Below are 18,813 nucleotides of genomic sequence, written 5' to 3' on the forward strand. Positions count from 1 at the left end.
CCGCACAACACCGCACACTAGTGATCCCCTCCCAGACCGTTTTTTTTTCAAAATTTATGTTATTATTTTTTAACAAATTCTTTCTTTCTTTATTTTTTAATTAAACCCTCCCTCCCCCCAGCTGGCCAATCATGGTGATTGGCTGTCATTGGCTTCAGCCTATGAGAGCCGATCGCTCTCTTGATCCCCAGGGGGACAGCCGTGTCAAACGGCTGTCCCCAGTATAGCGATGCTGCTGATCGCATTGCGGTACATGTAAATAGACAGCGATTACACTGTCTAACAGTCTCCCGAGCGGCGATTTGAGACTAAAGGCGGGCCTTAGAACTCGTACACACTATGGGGTGTATGCAATAAACTACTTAATGAGTAGAGCATAATACAATATTTGCAATGCATTAGACTTTACTCATCATGCACAAAGCTATACGCACGTAATTGAGCGTAACACAGTTTATTACATACACCCCTATGTGTGGTGTTTTGCTACTGGAGTACACACTCTAATACAGTATATGCATGCTGTACTTTATATACAGGACAGCTTACTCCTGCTGAAGGATTTTAGTTTTTGTTCAGAGATAGTTAGTTTTCACATAATTTACACAAAAGTAAATATTATTTTTTAGATTTAAGATATAGGGCCTCATTCACAAAGCGGTGCTAACCCAGTTAGCACGCCTAAAAGACTTTAGGCGTGATAACCATTGCACCATGCTGGTGAAAAGCCAGTTTAGGCGTGATAAGTTTAGGTGTGATAAGTTTAGGCATGATAAGTTTAGGCATGCTAAGTTTAGATAAGTTTAGACCGCACGCAAAGTCCCGCACGCAAGGCAGCGCCATTAAACTCTATGCGAAGTGCACCAGACTTTGCTAGCGCAAAACTTTTGATCAGCTGTGCACTGCGGTGCTAACCCAGTTGGTGCTTAAACTTATCATGCCTAAACTTATCACACCTAAACTTAACATGCCTAAACTTATCACAACTAAACTTATCACACCTAAACTGAGTTTAGGCATGATAAAGAGCTTTTCACCAGCGTGCTAACTGTTAGCACCGCTTTGTGAATCAGGCCTATAGAATCTAAAATAGAGGGTAAATCAGTCAACAGTAGTTCACATCTGGTACATTGTTCAATGATGACGACAAAGATGAACACGATCAACTGCCTAGAGAAATTGAAGACATTGAAGTTGAGCTTTTAAGGGGTTAGTAGAGCAGAAGTTCATATTGGACAAATGAAAAACATTATAGTTTATTTAACTACATTGGCCTTTTGGACGTATAATATACGTCCAAAAGGCCGCATGTGCGCTCCCGCAGCCGATCGCACGCGTGCTTCCGGGCCGTGGTTCTTTAGCCAGGGAATCAATGAACCGGGATATGGTGCCTGATCATTGATCCCTTTCCCCGGCAGAAAAAGCGACGGCTTATATCGGAAGTCCCCCCCTACTTCCCTCTAAGCGTACAAGTTACGCTTACAGTGACATAATGGAAACAAACTCATCTTGTGGCCAAATAGTAAAACTACATCTACATTAAAAAAAAAAAAAAAAAACACCACATATTTGCATAAAAAAATTACTATTTACATCCCACCCTCCCAAAAATATTCAAATAAAATGTTTAATACAAAAAAAAAATTACAATAAAAAAAGGAAATATTTACCTAAGGGTCTAAACTTTTTAAATATCCATGTAAAGATGAAACATTTCTATTTTTTTTTTATTATAAGCCTTCAAATAGTGATGGATGCAAAATGGAAAAAAATGCACTTTTATTTCCAAATAAAATATTGTCAACATACATTGTGATAGGGACATAATTTAAATGGTTTAATACCCGGGACTATTAGGCAAATACAATATGTGGGTTTTAATTATGGAGGCATGTATTATTTTAAAACTATAATGGCCGAAAACTGAGAAATAATGATTTTTTTTCAGGTTTTTTTTTCCTATTCTTCCCATTAAAATGCATTTACAGTAAAGTAGTTCTTGGCAAAATGTACCACCCAAAGAAAGCCTAATTGATGGCGGAAAAAACAAGATATAGATCAGTGCATTGTGATAAGTAGTGATAAAGTCATAGGTGAATGAATGTGAGTTGAAAATTGCTTGGATGCATAAAGTGAAACATGACTGAGGGCTGAAGTGGTTAATTTACTAGAAGAACAAAATATTATCTTATTACCCATGGCTCGAGTTGGAGTTTCACGATTATCAAAAGGAAGAAATTATTACATTAATTTATGTAATTTACTAAGTGTCCTGCTTATTTTTCATTATCTATAGTTTGTGTCAAAAAAGAGTCTATTTGCACATACAGAAATCTAACAACTGATGTCCCTCCTTGGGGATCAGGACCTGATCCCCTCAGGCGACATCGCTTGGCCAGACTGTACAGATGCGTGTCATCTGTGTAGCTGACAACACATTCTGGGGGTGGAGGAATGAGTGGTGTGTGATGTCACGTGGTGGGCGGAGTCTTCAAAGAAGTTGGTCCCTGCTCGGCCAAGTTTATTCGTCAGGCGTAACGCTTGCCGAGTGGCGGTCACTGGTCGGAGGCTTCTGTACACATGATTGACTATTGGTTGAGGCAGTTGTTATCAGCACTTCAGTATATTCACCATAACCATGATGCTTTTACATGTAAATGATCTTCCTTTCAGGATGAAACGTATGTGAAGACCCCAGATCAATGCTGTGGGTACTGTTCCCACTCTTCATGCTTGATTAAAGATGACAGAGGACAGAAAAAAACTTTGGACGTAAGCTGATAATTTATATTTTAGTAATCAACAATGTTATGCAAAACAAAATTTTGATTTTGCCTTATTAAAACAGAGGGTATTTGCAAATATTCATATTGGAGTGAGCATAGATATGATGTGAATAAGTGCTGAATATGCAAATCATCCTTTGTTGTCACTGTAAGCTAATCACACCCCCAGAACTGCTGGAATGCAATGATGTGTCAGCTTGTTAAAGAACAACTGTTAGTCATCATATACCCCCCACAAAAAGTACATATGTAGGTAGATAAATGCTTGCTTTACTTACATATCAGATGTAATGCACTGTCCACGTTTTGGTTTCTTTTAATTTTCAATTTATATTATTTTGATGGCAGGGGCCATCTTGTGCCCTCCAGGTTAAAGAATCCCCCCCTCTGCATCCCCCTCCTCCCCGCACTGATTCAGAGCACAGCGGGGAGGATAAAGGCAGCAGGCACAGACTCGCCTAATAATGTATCCAAGTGCTGACGTTCCCATCTGTTCTCTGCACCACCACCGGAGGAAGTGCAGAGAGTATAGAAGGGAACTGCAGCGCCTGGAACAATTATTCAGGGAGTCTGTGTGCAGCTCCTTTATCCTTCCCCAATATTCAGCACGGGGAAGAGGGAAAATTCAGCGGGTGGTGGGTGGCAGATGCAGCAGAGAGGGATCCCACATGCCTCTGGAGGAGGGGGGCCGAGAACAGTGACAGGAGACAGCCTCTGGCGGCCTGGCCCCCCTCCCTGCGCACTAACACGGCTGAAACATAGAGAGTGAAGGGGATAGCAGGTGGCCAATTACAGCGCAGAGAGGGGAGTGACAGAGGCTTCAGCCAATCAGGCTGATACAGCATAGCATGTCACTTCTCTTTTGTTAGTCTGCGTACCATCTTAGAGCCTGGGGGCATGGGGAGGGAAGAAGCACAGTAAGATTGATTTTAAAGTTTGAATTTGCCTAGTTAGCATCCTCTTGACTATTGTAACAGCCTGCACTAGAAAATTAATTTTGTATTTAATGCCTAACAGTTACTCTTTAATTGTACAGAGCCACAATAATCCAACATGCATACAGGCTGTTTCGAATTGGTTGATCCTCATAAGTGCATAGCATGGATTAATCTGCTCTATGGGGTAGGACTTGAAACGCATTAAGAATGAAAAACCTTAAAGGGAAGGTTCAAGCAAAATAAAAAAATGAGTTTCACTTACCTGGGGCTTCTACCAGCCCCATGCAGCCATCCTGTGCCCTCGTAGTCACTCACTGCTGCTCCAGTCCCCCGCTGGCAGCTTGCCGACCTCGGAGGTCGGCGGGACGCATTGCGCACATTTTTACGCATTCCCGCTAGTGCAGGAACATTAACACATACATTTTACGCGTTACTGGTTCAATGCGTAAATTTTTACGCATTGAACCAGTAATGCGTAAAAATGTATGTGTTAATGTTCCTGCACTAGTGGGAATGCGTAAAAATGTACGCAATGCGGCCGCTGACCTGCGAGGTCGGCAAGCTGCCAGCGGGGGACTGGAGCAAGAGTGAGCGACTACGAGGGCACAGGATGGCTGCATGGGGCTGGTAGAAGCCCCAGGTAAGTGAAACTCATTTTTTTATTTTGCTTGGACATTCCCTTTAAAGGGAACCTAAACTGAGAAGGATCTGGATTTTTCATTTTAAAATAATACCAGTTGCCTGACTCTCCTGCTGATCTTGTGTCTCTAATACTATTAGCGACAGCCCCTCAACAAGTATGCAGATCAGGTGCTCTGACTGAAGTCAGACTGGATTAGCTGCATGCTTGTTTCAAGTGTGTAATCCAGCAACTCCTGCATCCAAAGAGATTTGCAGGATGCCAGGCAACTGGTATTGTTTAAAATGAAATATCCATATCTCTCTCAGTTAAGGTTCCCTTTAAAAAGGGTATAGAAACAAAGTGATGGACAGAACAACAATTTGATGGGAAAATGTGCTTACCACCACAGTACAATAAGCTTCCTGACCTGTCTGGACATAGCTGGTGGGCAGGAAATAGGCAGAAGTGACTACGTCTCTTCCAGAGTAGACATACATATATCCAGGCACATCGCCTCTAGTTAGGACACCAAATAAATTATTAAGGAAAGGGAGGTGCTGAAGGGGGTGTGGCTAGAAACAGCAAAAATCAATTAAACCTTCACACACTCACATGCTAATGTTCAAACAAATGCATTCACTGATTTACTCATCCAGGCACAACTGTTATCCCTACAGCTAAATTAAAAGCCAGGGTTTTAGTTCACAGAAGAATGCATTCTTATGCTTAGTCACCTATACTGCGTAGAAGTACCCAGGTAAACATAGGTGTCCTAACTCTGGCCCTGTAACATGCATAGTGCAGACATGCAAACACATTCATTGCATCAAACCTATCAATGGATTAGGAGCACACATCCTAACTTCCTCTCCTGGGAAAGACAGTGCATCTTACCAATCGCACAAGGGAGCTAATGTTATGTGTCCATGTGCACCATGCGCATACACCAGCATAAGCTGTCTGCATGCTGACAAACATACAGGGGAAGGGGGGAGTGCACCGAATTGGACCCTAGCCACAGGGGTCAATGATAAGAATAAACATACATATATCCAGGCACATCGCCTCTAGTTAGAGTAGGGAGAAGACTTTCCAGGAATGTGCCCTTACAGAGGTATATAGCTGAGAGTGGGTTAACAAGGAGCCAGGGGGTTCTGCATACACACAATCAAATCACTTGCCACCACATGTCTTAAACAGGGACACGACTTGAAAGGGAACAATTATTGAAAGAAACAACCTTCTCTTAACCCTTTGCTCTATGCCAGGCTTTCTCAACCAGGGTTCCACGAGTGCTCTGCAGGGGTTCCTTGGCATTTCTCCCCCTCGTGGGTGTTGTGGGGGAAGTATGATAGATAGCACACTATATTAGTGGGTACTGTAAAGAAAAGCATTCAATTCAGAATAATAAGGAGCATATTAATAAAAAGCACTAGAATAAGAAGACATTATAATGAAGGTCAATGTAATGGGGGGTAGTGACAGACAGCCACACCAGCTTTTAAAGACCATGCTACCTGCAAAATACATTCAAGGGTTCCTCAAGATCCAAAAATTACTTGTAGGGGTTCCTTGAGATCCAAAAAGTAGTTCCTCCAGGGTAAAAAGGTTGAGAAAGGCTGCCCTATGCAAAACACAATGGGTCCAATTCACGTTTTCTCTAGGTTTTCTCCTAGGTGACCACCTTATGAATAAAATGCCTTTTAAGCCACCAGCAAGCAAGAAAATATTCAGAATAATTATGACGATACTTTTTTAGCTACTTTTTCAATTGCAGAGTGCTGAAAAGTTATTTTAAACAGAAGCTCCTACAGCTATTAGAAACCAGGACAGACTGCAGAAAAAAAAGCTGCTTGAAACCTTTAAGTAGTTTCTTGTTTTCTGATAAGTTTTGGATTCCAATAGATCTGTGTGTTTGTAAAGTCCTTGTAGTCCCTCTATTTCTTCCCTGAGGTCTCCTGATCTCTAGAACCTATTGTGATGGAAAGGCCAATCTTATGTTCACTTTTATTCAACTTCGGCCCAGTGCACACTGAGCGGATCACATCCGCCTGTTAATCCGCCTGTTAATCCACGTGGCAAATGTATATGAATGGGCTGGTGCACACGGGCGGTTTGAGTTTTTTTGCAAGCCGCAAAGGTGCCTCCTGCTGCACATTTGCGGTTTGCAAAAAAACTCAAACCGCCGGTGTGCACCAGCCCATTCATATACATTAGCCAAGCGGATTAACAGGCGGATGCGGCCGGCGGATCGCATCCAAATCCGCTCGGTGTGCACTGCCCCAAATATCTGCACTCTGCACCCAAAATCGCTAGCGTTTTGTGGATCTGCTAGCGGTTTTGGTGTGCACTGGGCCTTACTTAGCAACTCATGAAAATTGTGCAGCTCGTTTTATGCAGTCAACACTTACATAACTGGAGTAACTGTCAATGCAGTGATGCATGTATATACTTTGTAGCAAATTACACAGTTTATGTCACTCGCTACATAATTTGCACAAATCCTGGTAATCTAAACATGCACTATTTACAAATGTTAAAATCACTGTTAGGGCCCTTTTCCACTAGCAATCGCTAGCGTTCACGCTGAACGCTAGCGATTGCTGAATAGCAAAAGGTAAAAAATTACCGGCGATTTCCTGACGTTTGCGATCGCGATTTTGCTATGCTATGCACTGCATAGCAAAATCGCGGCAATAATCGCTCTGCCGCGCGATCGCGATCAGGTCAAAAACGAATCGCAGTAGTGGAAATGACCTACCGCGATTCCTATGTTAAAAGCAAACTGTAGCGATTTGAAAAATCACTAGCGGTTTGCGGTTTTGCGATTCAGCCATCGCAAATGCCGTAGTGGAAAAGGGCCCTTAGTGAACTTACCCCAGGGATCCTTAACCTAAAAATCACAAGCAGCTGAGTTGATTAAGTTAACTTACATACACCTGAATTCGAAATAAACTGAATATACTTGCAAGCAACACATGTGATAAAGGCCTTCATCGCATTGCTTGCATGCAATGTTATTCAGTTTTTTATTTTGATTAAGTTAACAGCAGACTCTGTGGGTGGGGATGCTGCTTCTTTACTAAGCATTGTCTTCTATATTGGTGGTCAGACTGCAAGTAAATGAGACACAGACTAAACTTCCCGTGTAAGTGAGCTGTAAGTTATGTTTCTCCTAATGACACATTTTGCATCATTAAGCTTTAAGTTACTTTTTTGTTTATAATTTTGTTTACAATTAATTTCATAGTTCTAGGGTTTTATTACTTAAACTTACATTCATTCACTTAAAGGTTGGTGACACTTTTCCTTCACCCGTCGATAAATGTGTATCCTATGGCTGCATGAATTCAAGTGGACAGATCTATACCATGCTTTTCAATAAGACCTGTGAAATCATAAATCCCAAAGACTGTGAAACTGTAAGTAAAAAAAAAAACATAATCATTAATTTCATCTTACAGTGAGTTATGCTGTACTGTTGTATTTATTTGTAGAGATTGACACTAATTCTGATTCACATTGTGCAAGGTGAAATGCATTGAAGTAAATGGGAGGAGGGAAAACAATATTTGAAGTGGAACTAAACTCAAAACTTTCTCCCTGCTCTAAAACATTCCCTACGGCATGATAACCTTTGGACAAAAACATTTCTGCATTACAGTTTATTGAAATCCTAAAAAAAAGCAGGGAGGCAGCGGCGGCGAACGGCTGACGGCAGAGCTGCGGCGAGGGGCATGCTGGGAGATTGGGGCTGGAGGAAGCCCCGGGTAAGTAGCTATTATTTTCTTTATATTAGCCCTGATAACTCCTTTAACCATTTAAGCCTTCTGGACGTAGAGGCTACATCCAGAAGGACATGTGCGCTCCCACGTGCTTAGTTAGCCGAGGGATCAATGAATCGGGCTATGGTGCCCGATCATTGATCCCTTTCCCCGGCAGAAAAAGCGACAGCTTCTCTCAGCAGCCTCGCTTTTTCTGCCTCTTACGCCCCCCTACGTCCCTACAAAATGTACATCCCACCCTCCCAAAAATACCAAAATAAAATGTTCAATAAAAAAAACACACAAAAAACCCATTACAGTCAAATAAAAAAATGTAAATATTTACCTAAGGGTCTAAACTTTTTAACCACTTTACCCCCCCGCGGTACGGATTTCTCCGTCCCTTTTCCCCCCCTAAAAAACCAAGAGACGGAGAAATCCGTACCTTCTGCGCTACCGCCGCTGTCCGCGCTCCCGCCGTTCGTGCGCGCCGCTTCCGCCGCTCGTGCGCGCGCTCCTGCCGCTCGTGCACGCCACCGCCCGCTCGCCTGGAGATCAATGAACGGGAAAATCCATTCCTGTTCGTTGATCTAAGCCCCTGCAATGATCTGCTGCTTCTTTAAAAAACAGCGCGATCATTGTGATTTGGCCAGCCTCGTAGTGCTTCCAGAAGGACGCTTACAGGTCGCATGTAAACAAACTCACTGTGGCCATCTTGTGGCCAAATAGTAAAACTACACCCTAAAACATTTTACATATACAAATAAATTAGTTTTATACAATAAATTAACTCATTACCTCCCACACTCCCCAATTTTTTTTATTTTGTAATTAAAAAAAAAATACAATAAAAAAAAAAAAAAACATAAATAGTTACCTTCGGGACTGAACTTTTAAAATATTTATGTCAAGAGGGTATAACACTGTTACTTTATAAACTACGGGCTTGTAATTAGGGATGGATGCAAAACTGAAAAAAGTGCACCTTTATTTCCAAATAAAATATTGGCGCCAAACATTGTGATAGGGACATAATTTAAACGGTTTTATAACCGGGACAAATGGGCAAATACATTTCATGAGTTTTAATTACAGTAGCATGCATTATTTAAAAACTATAATGGCCGAAAACTGAAAAATAATAATTTTTTCCCACATTTTGTCCTATTTTCCCATTAAAACACATTTAGAATAAAATAATTATTGGCATAATGTCCCGCCTAAAGAAAGCCTAATTGGTGGCGAAAAAAACAAGATATAGTTCATTTCATTGTAATTAGTAATAATAAAGTTATAGACGAATGAATGGAAGGAGCGCTGAAAGGTGAAAATTGCTCTGGTGTTCAAGGGGTAAAACCCCTCAGTGGTGAAGTGGTTAAATATGCATGTAACAATGTAATATTTCAACTTTTTTTGTTTTAATTATAAGCTTGTAAATAGTGATGGATGCAAAACAGAAAAAATGCACTTTTATTTCCAAATAAAATATTGTCGCCATACATTGTGATAGGGACGTAATTTAAACAGTGTAATACACGGGACTATTAGGCAAATACAATACGTGGGTTTTAATTATGGAGACATATATTATTTTAAAACTATAATGGCCGAAAACTGAGAAATAATTGTTTCCTTTTTCTTCTTACTCTTCCTGTTAAAATGCATTTGCAGTAAAGTAGCTCTTAGCAACATGTACCACCCAAAGAAAGCCTAATTGGTGTCGGAAAAAACAAGATATAGATCAGTTCATTGTGATAAGTAGTGATAAAGTTATAGGCTAATGAACAGGAGGTGAACATTGCTCGGATGCATAAAGTGAAAATGACTGAAAGCTGAAGTGGTTACGTTTTACTTAGATACACTTCACTAGAAGCACTGATAAACCAGTGTTTACACAGGGCAGAGAGCTGCCACGGACAGCTCACACACAGTTCACAGCTATGATTCACAGTTGCTGATAAGACAATCCAATCTAGCTAAAAAAAGCTGTAGTGTCTAGTGAATTTATTCAGCAACCATATGTGAAATAAAAACTTTTCATTATGTGATGTGCTGTGCTAGAGTTCGGGTCTGCTTTAAAGGGAACCCGAGGTAAGAATAATATGGAGGCTGCCATATTTATTTCCTTTTAAGCAATACCAGTTGCCTGGCTGCCCTGCTGGTCCTCTGCCTCGAATACTTTCAACCACTGAACAAGCATGCAGAAGATCGGCGGTTTCTGACATATTGTCAGAACTGACAAGATTAGCTGCATGCTTGTTTCTGGTGTAATTCAGTTCACTACTGCAGCCAAATCGATCAGCAGGACTGCCAGGCAACTAGTTTTGTTTAAAATGAAATAAATATGGCAGCCTCCATATCACTCTCACCTCGGGTTCACTTTAAGGTGCACCTTAGCAGCTCCATAACTATTTTAATAGAGATGAGTAAAGAATGTTAGTGAGATGCAACAAATTCTGGTTTGCATGCAAATTAAGTGCAAATTTTGTATAGCTTAAAATGGGCCAATCTTATGTACTTCCTGTCGATTTGCCCTATCTATTTAGAGCTGCACACACTTTACATTGCATTTGTATTCAAGCTGGAACTAACATCTCCTCGATCATCTCTGGAAATGAGTAATTTGATAAAGCAGGTGCAAAAGACACGTAAAAGTCCTGCATCATTTCTCCATGATATTTCTTAAGAGTGTACATCTGTATTGACTTATTGACTATCTCGCCGTAGTTACTATATGTACTCGTGTATAAGCCGACCCGCGTATATAAGCTGAGATACACCCTCAAACAACAGAAACCAGTAATTGACTCGCGTATAAGCCCCCTCACCAGTATAGCCCCCTCCACAGTATAAATAGTCAGGTGTGCCCCCAGCCCAGTATGAGGCATGTTCCTACCCAGTATAAATAGCCAGATGTGCCCCCCAGTTTAGCTCAGCTCTCTCCTCGTAGCCAGATGTGCCCCCAGTTCAAGGGAGCCCCTCTCTCAATAGCCAGATGTGTCCCCAATTCAAGGCAACCCCCTCCCCGTAGCCAGATGTGCCAGCAGTTTAAGGCAACCCCCTTCCCTATGGTTAGATGTCCCCTCAGTTCAAGGCAGCCCCTCTCCCTATAGCCAGATGTCCCCCCCCCCCCCCCAGTTCAAGGCAGCCCCCTCCCTATAGTCAGATATTTCCCCAATTTAAGGCAGCACCCCTCCCTATAGCCATATGGCCGCCCAGTTTAAGGCAGCCCCCCTTCACATAGCCAGATAAGCCCCCATTAAGCAGCCTCCCCCTTCAAGGTGATGAGAAAAATTGTGGCATGTAGAGGCAGTGGAGTGTATGGATCATGCAACATGGATCCTACACTTACCAGCTGCCTTTCTAGTGTGCCCATACCCCTCAGGCCCCAGCCACATGTTGAGCGCTGTAGTACCTGGTGCCGCTGCTTGTGGAGTGAGTGGCATGTCAGCAACACTGGTGCAATGGTCAGGGATGCTTCCTTCTTCAATTGTCCCCTCAGACTCCTGCACATTGGGACCTCTGTGGCTGTGCCCACTGACTTGTGGATCAGAGCGTGTCATCATTGAAGCAGTGCTCCGGTATACTTCCTGTGTAGCAATCTACAGATGGTAGATGGTGTCATAGATGTGAGACAGTGAAGAATACCTGAACACTGCTTCAAGGAAGACAAGCACTCCACTCCACAAGCCAGTGGGCACAGCAGTCACCATGTTCGGGGTCTCAGGGGACAATTGAAACAAGAAGCATCCCCGATCTTTGTACCAGCGCTACTGACAAGCCCATTACTCCACAAGCAGTGACACCAGGTACTACAGCAATCAAGCTGTGGCATGGGTCTGAGGGCCGTGGACACACCTGGAAGGCAACTGTTAGATTGGTGCTGCACAATCCATACACTCCACTGCCCCTACATTCCACTGCTTGTGACTCGCATATAAGCCAGAGGGGTAACTTTTCAGCACAATTTTTGTGCTGAAAAATGTGGCTTATACATGAGCATATACAATATGATCTTTAATAAAATTATTGTTTCTCAAGATATTCTTCAAGGTGGTCTTCTAGCCATTTTGGTATGTTCATAATTATTGCTAATGCTCCGGATAACCCAAACCTGAACTTTTTGACTAAAGAGAATTCATTTATGACCCTAAACCTAACATAACCCTAAAGACCTATTCATATGGACAGTGCTGCTCGGATACCACTTTTCACTATCTGGATCTAATTTGGATCCGGATACCTAGATCCGGGTCGGATATCCGAGTTTAACCATTTCACAACTGAGGGGTTTTACCCCTGAAACACCAGCGCGATTTTTCCCTTTCAGCGCTGCTTCCATTACTGTACTGATGTACTATGATTGGTTATTGGGGACTGGAGAGTCCCCATAACCAATCATTGTACTGCAGAGCCGGGGTGTGTGCGCGCGCGCGGGTCGCGGGGGGCGCGCGATCGCGGGCTGCAAGTTTGTTTACCTTGCATTGTTTTGAATGAAGACGGCATTTGATTGAAGCCGTCTTCATTCTACTCGCAATCGGCGAGGCTAATTGGATTTAGGAACGCTTGTTCCTAACATCCAATTAGTAACCTGCTGTGCTGGCTGGCTGGAGTGTGCGCGAGAGTTCCCCGCCCACTCCCAGCCAGTAAACAAACAAGTGCGCCTTTCTCCGTCCCTGGGGGTGAAGCGGTGCGCAGAGGGACGGAGAAATTTAGCACTGGGGGGTGAAGTGGTTAAAATTTTCCAATCCGAATCGGATATCCGACCTCAGTATCCAGCCGGATTTGGATATCTGGATAGAAAACCGGAAGTTACCTGAAAATGGCAAAAAAAAAAACCCTTTCGGAGGTCTCTCTCTCTCTCTCTCTCTCTCTCTGTGCCTTCGAAAGGAATTTTTGCCATTGAAGGCGATTTTGGCTTGTGCTCGGATATCTGAACTAACTATCCGCCCGGATTTCGGATTTCAGATGGGAAATCCAAGTTTGCTCGCATAGTCTATTCAGATTTTAAAAAATATCAGAATAGCTATTCAAAAGTTCGGATTATCTGGGTATTTCGGATATCCGGAATCCGGATGAGCACTACTGCATATGGACAGTTTTTTTTAGCAATTCTTTGGTGCAACTCCTCAGCACTCGGCAGTCAACAGCTGCACAACCATGGATCTTCTTCTCTTTCCCCCATGCATTCCAATGGAAGCGTTAAAAAGCACAGTTGGATTAGTGTTTGCACAGGCATGGAATGCCTATGAAGGCATCTGCACAGGATTCCAACAAGGCTGATAGTGCTATTCCTCAGAAAAAATATTATGTCATTTTTAAAAGCGGAATGTGAAGATTTTTAAAACGTTTTAGTCATACATTTGATTAAAGACAGTACACAGACATCAAATGCTGAAATTGTTACCTTTAATTAGTTTATGAGAAATATGTGCCCATTTATAATTGAACCACTTCACTACTGAGGTGTTTTTCCCTTCTGTACCAGAGCAATTTTCACCTTTCAGCGCTCCTTCCATTTATTTGCGATAACTTTATTACTACTTATCACAATGAAAAGATCTATATCTTGGTTTTTTTTCACCACCAATTAAGCTTTCTTTGGGTCATACATTTTGCTAAGAATTATTTTATTTTAAATGCATTTTAACTGTCTAACGACTGCTCAACACCTATAAGCGTGAGCAGTGCGGCATCCCCAGGACCACTCTACGCCAGTTGGCGTGAAGTCCTGGGGCGGGGTTTTGCAGGAGATTGCGCGCTCCGATACGTGCGCATCTTAGCATGAATGACGGAGCTTCACTCTGCCATTAGTCTCCTAGCGATGATCAACGCTAGGAGTCTAATGGCAGAGTGAAGCTCCATCATTCATGCTAAGATGGGCACGCATCGGCGCGCGCAATCTCCTGCAAAACCCCGCCCCAGGACTTCATGCCTGTTAGATGCCGAAACCGCCGTCTAATAACACTGTACAGCACTGCTATCTATGGCAGCGCTGTCCTGGGGACAGCCGTGTGACATGGCTGTCCCCCTGGGGGACACAGGAGTGAAGCTGAAGCCTATCACAACCGATCATTGTAATTGGCTCATGGGGCGAGTGAGGGTGGGATAATAAAATAGAAAAAAATGGAAAATGTATAAAACAATAAAAAAAAAAGAAATACATATTTATTAAAACATAAATAAACAAGGCAGAAGGGATCAGACCCCACCAACAGAAAGCTCTGTTGGTAGGCAGAAAGGAGGGGGGGGGGGGGAATCACTTGTGTGCTGAGCTGTGCAGCGAGGCCTTAAAGCTGCAGTGGCCTATATTGTAAAAAGTGGCCTGTCACTAGGGGGGGGGGGGGGGGGGGGGTTAAGACCGTGGTCCTCAAGAGGTTAATGGGAAAAAATGGGAAAAAATCATTTCTCAGTTTGTGGTCATTTTATTTTTAAAATAATACATTCTACGATAATTAAAACCCACACATTTTGTTTGCCCATTTGTCCCATTTATGAATATGTTTAAAATATTTCTGTAGTACAATGTATGGCACCAATACTTTATTTGTAAATAAAAGTGCATTTTTTAAATTTTGCATTCATCGCTATTTACAAGCAATAATCTACCCTTTTGACATACATATTAAAAAGGTTCAGTCCCTAAGGTTACTATTTACCGTATGTAATTTTTTTTTTTTTTTTTTTTTTTAATGCACATCATTCATTTAGGTAACTATGGGAGCAGGTGGGAGGTAAGGGTTAATTTTAAAATGTAATGGTGGGTCTTTTTATTTAAAAATAAAATAAAATAAATGTATGTAAGTGTAATTCTACTATTTGGCCACAAGATGTCCGCACGCATTATTTCCTATTAGCGTAAGTACGCTAAACAGGAAGTAATGCGTGGCCATGTTACTTCAGAAGTTACAATGATGCAGGCATCTCACTGATGCTGCCGATTATTGTCACGGGGACTTAGATTAATGAATGGGAACTGTGTTTCAATTCATTTATCTCCCCACTAATGGGCATGGCGGCGAGTACCTGTGCTGGATCAAGCGGCTGCCATCCGCCGTAATAGACCAATTTCTACATCCCTGGGCAGGAACTGAAGTCCTGCGGGGCATAGCTATACTGTCGCGAACCACACAAGTGGTTAACTTCACAAAAGTAAGGAATGGGCAACAAAATCCTGGAAATGTTGTGGAATGCTAAAAAAAAAAAAAAAAAAAAAAATTGGTGGTGGAATATCTCTCAGCTAATTACAATATTTGGTATCAGGTCAGTAACATGATTGGATGTAAAAAGAGCATTCCAGATAGATGAGTATGGCAAAAGTAAAGATGGGGAGGGGTGCACCAGTTTGTGAAACAAAGAAAGTTTCAAAAAACTTTCTTTAGAGTAAAATTGCAAAGAACTTTGGGGTATCATCTTCTATTTTATATAATGTCATACAAAGCTTCAGAATATTTAGAGAGAACATGATAAGCATGGGACGAGGCTGAAAACAAATATTAGCAATAATCTTTGGGACATCTGGTGACACTGCATTAAAAAAGTACTGGTGCACACCTAAAGGGGTGGGGGTGGGGGGGGGGGGGTACTGATGATCGGTAGGGGGCACTTAATGGAGAGGGAGGGAGGAGTGATGTCGGCCTCCCTCCCTGCATTACACTTCGCGGCTGGTGCCTCGATCTTCTCGCTTTCTCCCCACAGAGTGGCACCCTCTTTCCTCCTGTCCCCAGAGTGGCACCCTTCACTCCCAATGTGGCATCCACCCACTCCTACCGACCCAGGTTGGCACCCTCCTCTTTCCCAGAGTGGCACCCTTCACCCAACCCAATGTGGCACCCACCTACTCCTACCTACCCAGGTTAGCAACCTCCTCTCCCCCAGAGTGGCACCCTTCACCCCACTCAATGTGGCACCCACCCACTCCTACCCATCCAGGTTGGCATCCTCCTCTCCCCCCAGAGTGGCACCCTTCTCTCCACCCAATGTGGCACCCATCCACTCCTACCCACCCAGGTTGGCACCCTCCTCTTCCCCAGAGTAGCACCCTTCACCCCACTCAATGAGGCACCCACTCACTCCTACCCATCCAGGTTGGCAACCTCCTCTCCCCCAGAGTGGCACCCTTCACCCCACTCAATAAGGCACCCACCCTCTCCTACCCACCCAGGTTGGCATCCTCCTCTCTCCCCCAGAGTGGCACCCTTCTCCCACCCAAAGTGGCACCCTCCTCTACCCCCAGAGTTGCACCCTTCTCCCTCCCAAAGTGGCACCCTACCTCCCACCCATGTTGGCACCCTCTTCTCCCCCCAGACTGGCACCCTCCTCCCACCCAAAGTGACACCCTACCACACACCCATGTAGGCACCCTCCTCTGTCCTCTCCCTCCACAATGGCACCCTCCTACCCACCCAGAGTGGCACCCTCCTCCCCACCCAAAGTGGCATCCTCCCACCCACCCATGTGGGCACCCTCCTCTCCCCCCACAATGGCACCCTCCTACCCACCCACTCCTACCCACCCAGAGTGGCATCCCCCTCCCTCCTCTCCCCCCAGAGTGGCACCCTCCTCCCCACCCAGAGTGGTGACTCTTTCCCACCCAGAGAGAGTGGCACACTCTTCCCCATTCAGAGTGGCACCTTCCTCCTCACCCACTGGCACCCTAGTCCCCACGCAGAGTGGCACCCTGGCACCCTCCTGCTAAATCTAGGGTGTGGCTTAAGGCCACATAGGGTGTGTGGATTAAGTGTGTCCCTCTTCCTCATCCTCCAAAGATGGGAGGTATGTACCTTGCTGGTGCTTATGCTTCCCACTTGCTCCCAGCTTCACACCCGGGGGGCTCCTCTGGCTACCTGTGCGATAAATGGGGAGTCATCTGGTCACCTATACTAAAAGGGGGGGGGGTAATTTGGTTATACATAATAAAGGGGGGTTATCTGGCTACCTAATTACTCCACATTATATATATCTTGGGGAAACACTACTGCATCATGTGTATTTTGTAGGGAAACACTGCGCATTGTGTGTATTTTGTGGAGAAATGCTGTGCATCATGTGTATTTTGCGGGCAAAAGCATGGGCAGTAGTGTGCGGCTTGCCAAAAGAGACCTTTTAGGAATCCCCCCTTGAAAATCTTGGGTTTGCCCCTGAAAAGGGACATGATTCCGTCGTTGAATTCACTGCATTAACATAGGAACACTTCTGAAAACCAATGTGAGTGAGCACACTTCATTGCTGTATCCACAAATGAAACCTATACTCTACTAGAGTATTTATCTGTTTTCCAAAACTTGAGATGAATAAGAAGTCATTCACCACAATATTTTTTTTTCTACAGGGCACTGTTGAATTGAGCTCAGATGGGTGTTGCCAAGTCTGCAAAGGTAAGTTCCTTGTGAATGGGCAAGTTACTCCTTATCAGTATCTGATGCTTATGCTAGGTACACACCATACAATTTTCTGGCAGATCGATTATTTCCAACATGTCTGATCTGAATTGCGATCAATTTTCAGATTGATTTTCGATTTTTCAATCAATTTTCCAATCGATTTCCGTTCACTTCCATGAAAGTGGATTGGAAAATCAAAAATCTATTGGAAAATCGATCGAAATTCAGATCGGGCATGTTGGAAATACTCGATCTGGCAGGTAAATCTTTCAGAAAATTGTATGGTGTGTACCTTGCATTATATATCATATGGACATGTATATATGGACATATGGAAGCAGGAGATTTGGGCGCATGAGACAAGTGGACAAAAAGGGCGCCCCATTCACTCCCATTATAAATATCGTTTAATGGGCGCCGAACAGGGAAAAAAGGCGCTGGAGATTATTAACGTTTTACAAACGGCGCCCGGAGATTTTTAAGGTTTTATAACTGTGCTTGTGATGATTTAACTTTACAAAATGAGCCCGTGACGAATAACGTTTATAAAGATACTAAACATATTTATCCTGTTTAATTAAAACATTATTTAACATTTTAACCCTTACTGTTTGTAAAACATTATTATTCACAAAATAAAGCGATCAGTACGTAACATAAATTGTAATATATTTTTTACAATCACTATTTGTAAGACATTTCGAAAACATTATTATCCACCCAAAAAAATGATTTATATTTTTTTATTTAAATGTTTTATTTATTAATGTTTGTAAAACATTATTATCCATAGGGGGTCTTAGGTTTAGGCACCACCAGGGGGGTCTTAAGTTTAGGCACCCCCAGGGGAGTCTTAGGTTTAGGCACCACCAGGGGGGGGGGGGGGTCTTAGGTTTAGGCACCACCAGGGGGGTCTTAAGTTTAGGCACCACCAGGGGGGTCTTAGGTTTAGGCACCCCCAGGGGGTCTAGGGGTTAGGGATAGGTACAGGGAGGGCTTTGGGGTGGTTAGTGTTAGGCACCACCAGGGGGTCTTAGGTTTAGGCACCACCAGGGGGGTCTTAGGTTTAGGCACCACCAGGGGGGTCTTAAGTTTAGGCACTACCAGGGGGGTCTTAGGTTTAGGCACCCCCAGGGGGTCTAGGGGTTAGGGATAGGTACAGGGAGGGCTTTGGGGTGGTTAGTGTTAGGCACCACCAGGGGGGTCTTAGGTTTAGGCACCACCAGGGGGGTCTTAGGTTTAGGCACCACCAGGGGGGTCTTAGGTTTAGGCACCACCAGGGGGTCTAGGGGTTAGGGATAGGTACAGGGAGGGTTCTGT

General features: G+C 43.5%; 1 protein-coding gene across 1 annotated transcript in view; it reads left to right on the forward strand.

Annotated features, from left to right (window-relative positions):
* LOC137537853 (mucin-2-like) overlaps positions 1-18,813 on the forward strand; it is a 508,651-nt gene that overhangs the window by 463,057 nt on the left and 26,781 nt on the right. The window contains exons 50-52 of the mRNA XM_068259804.1: positions 2,674-2,772; positions 7,640-7,768; positions 17,442-17,487. Of these exons, the coding sequence (XP_068115905.1) occupies positions 2,674-2,772; positions 7,640-7,768; positions 17,442-17,487 (274 nt within the window). The remainder of the gene's footprint in view (positions 1-2,673; positions 2,773-7,639; positions 7,769-17,441; positions 17,488-18,813) is intronic.

The sequence above is a fragment of the Hyperolius riggenbachi genome, chromosome 11, assembly GCF_040937935.1.
Source record: "Hyperolius riggenbachi isolate aHypRig1 chromosome 11, aHypRig1.pri, whole genome shotgun sequence".
Lineage (NCBI taxonomy): Eukaryota > Metazoa > Chordata > Amphibia > Anura > Hyperoliidae > Hyperolius > Hyperolius riggenbachi.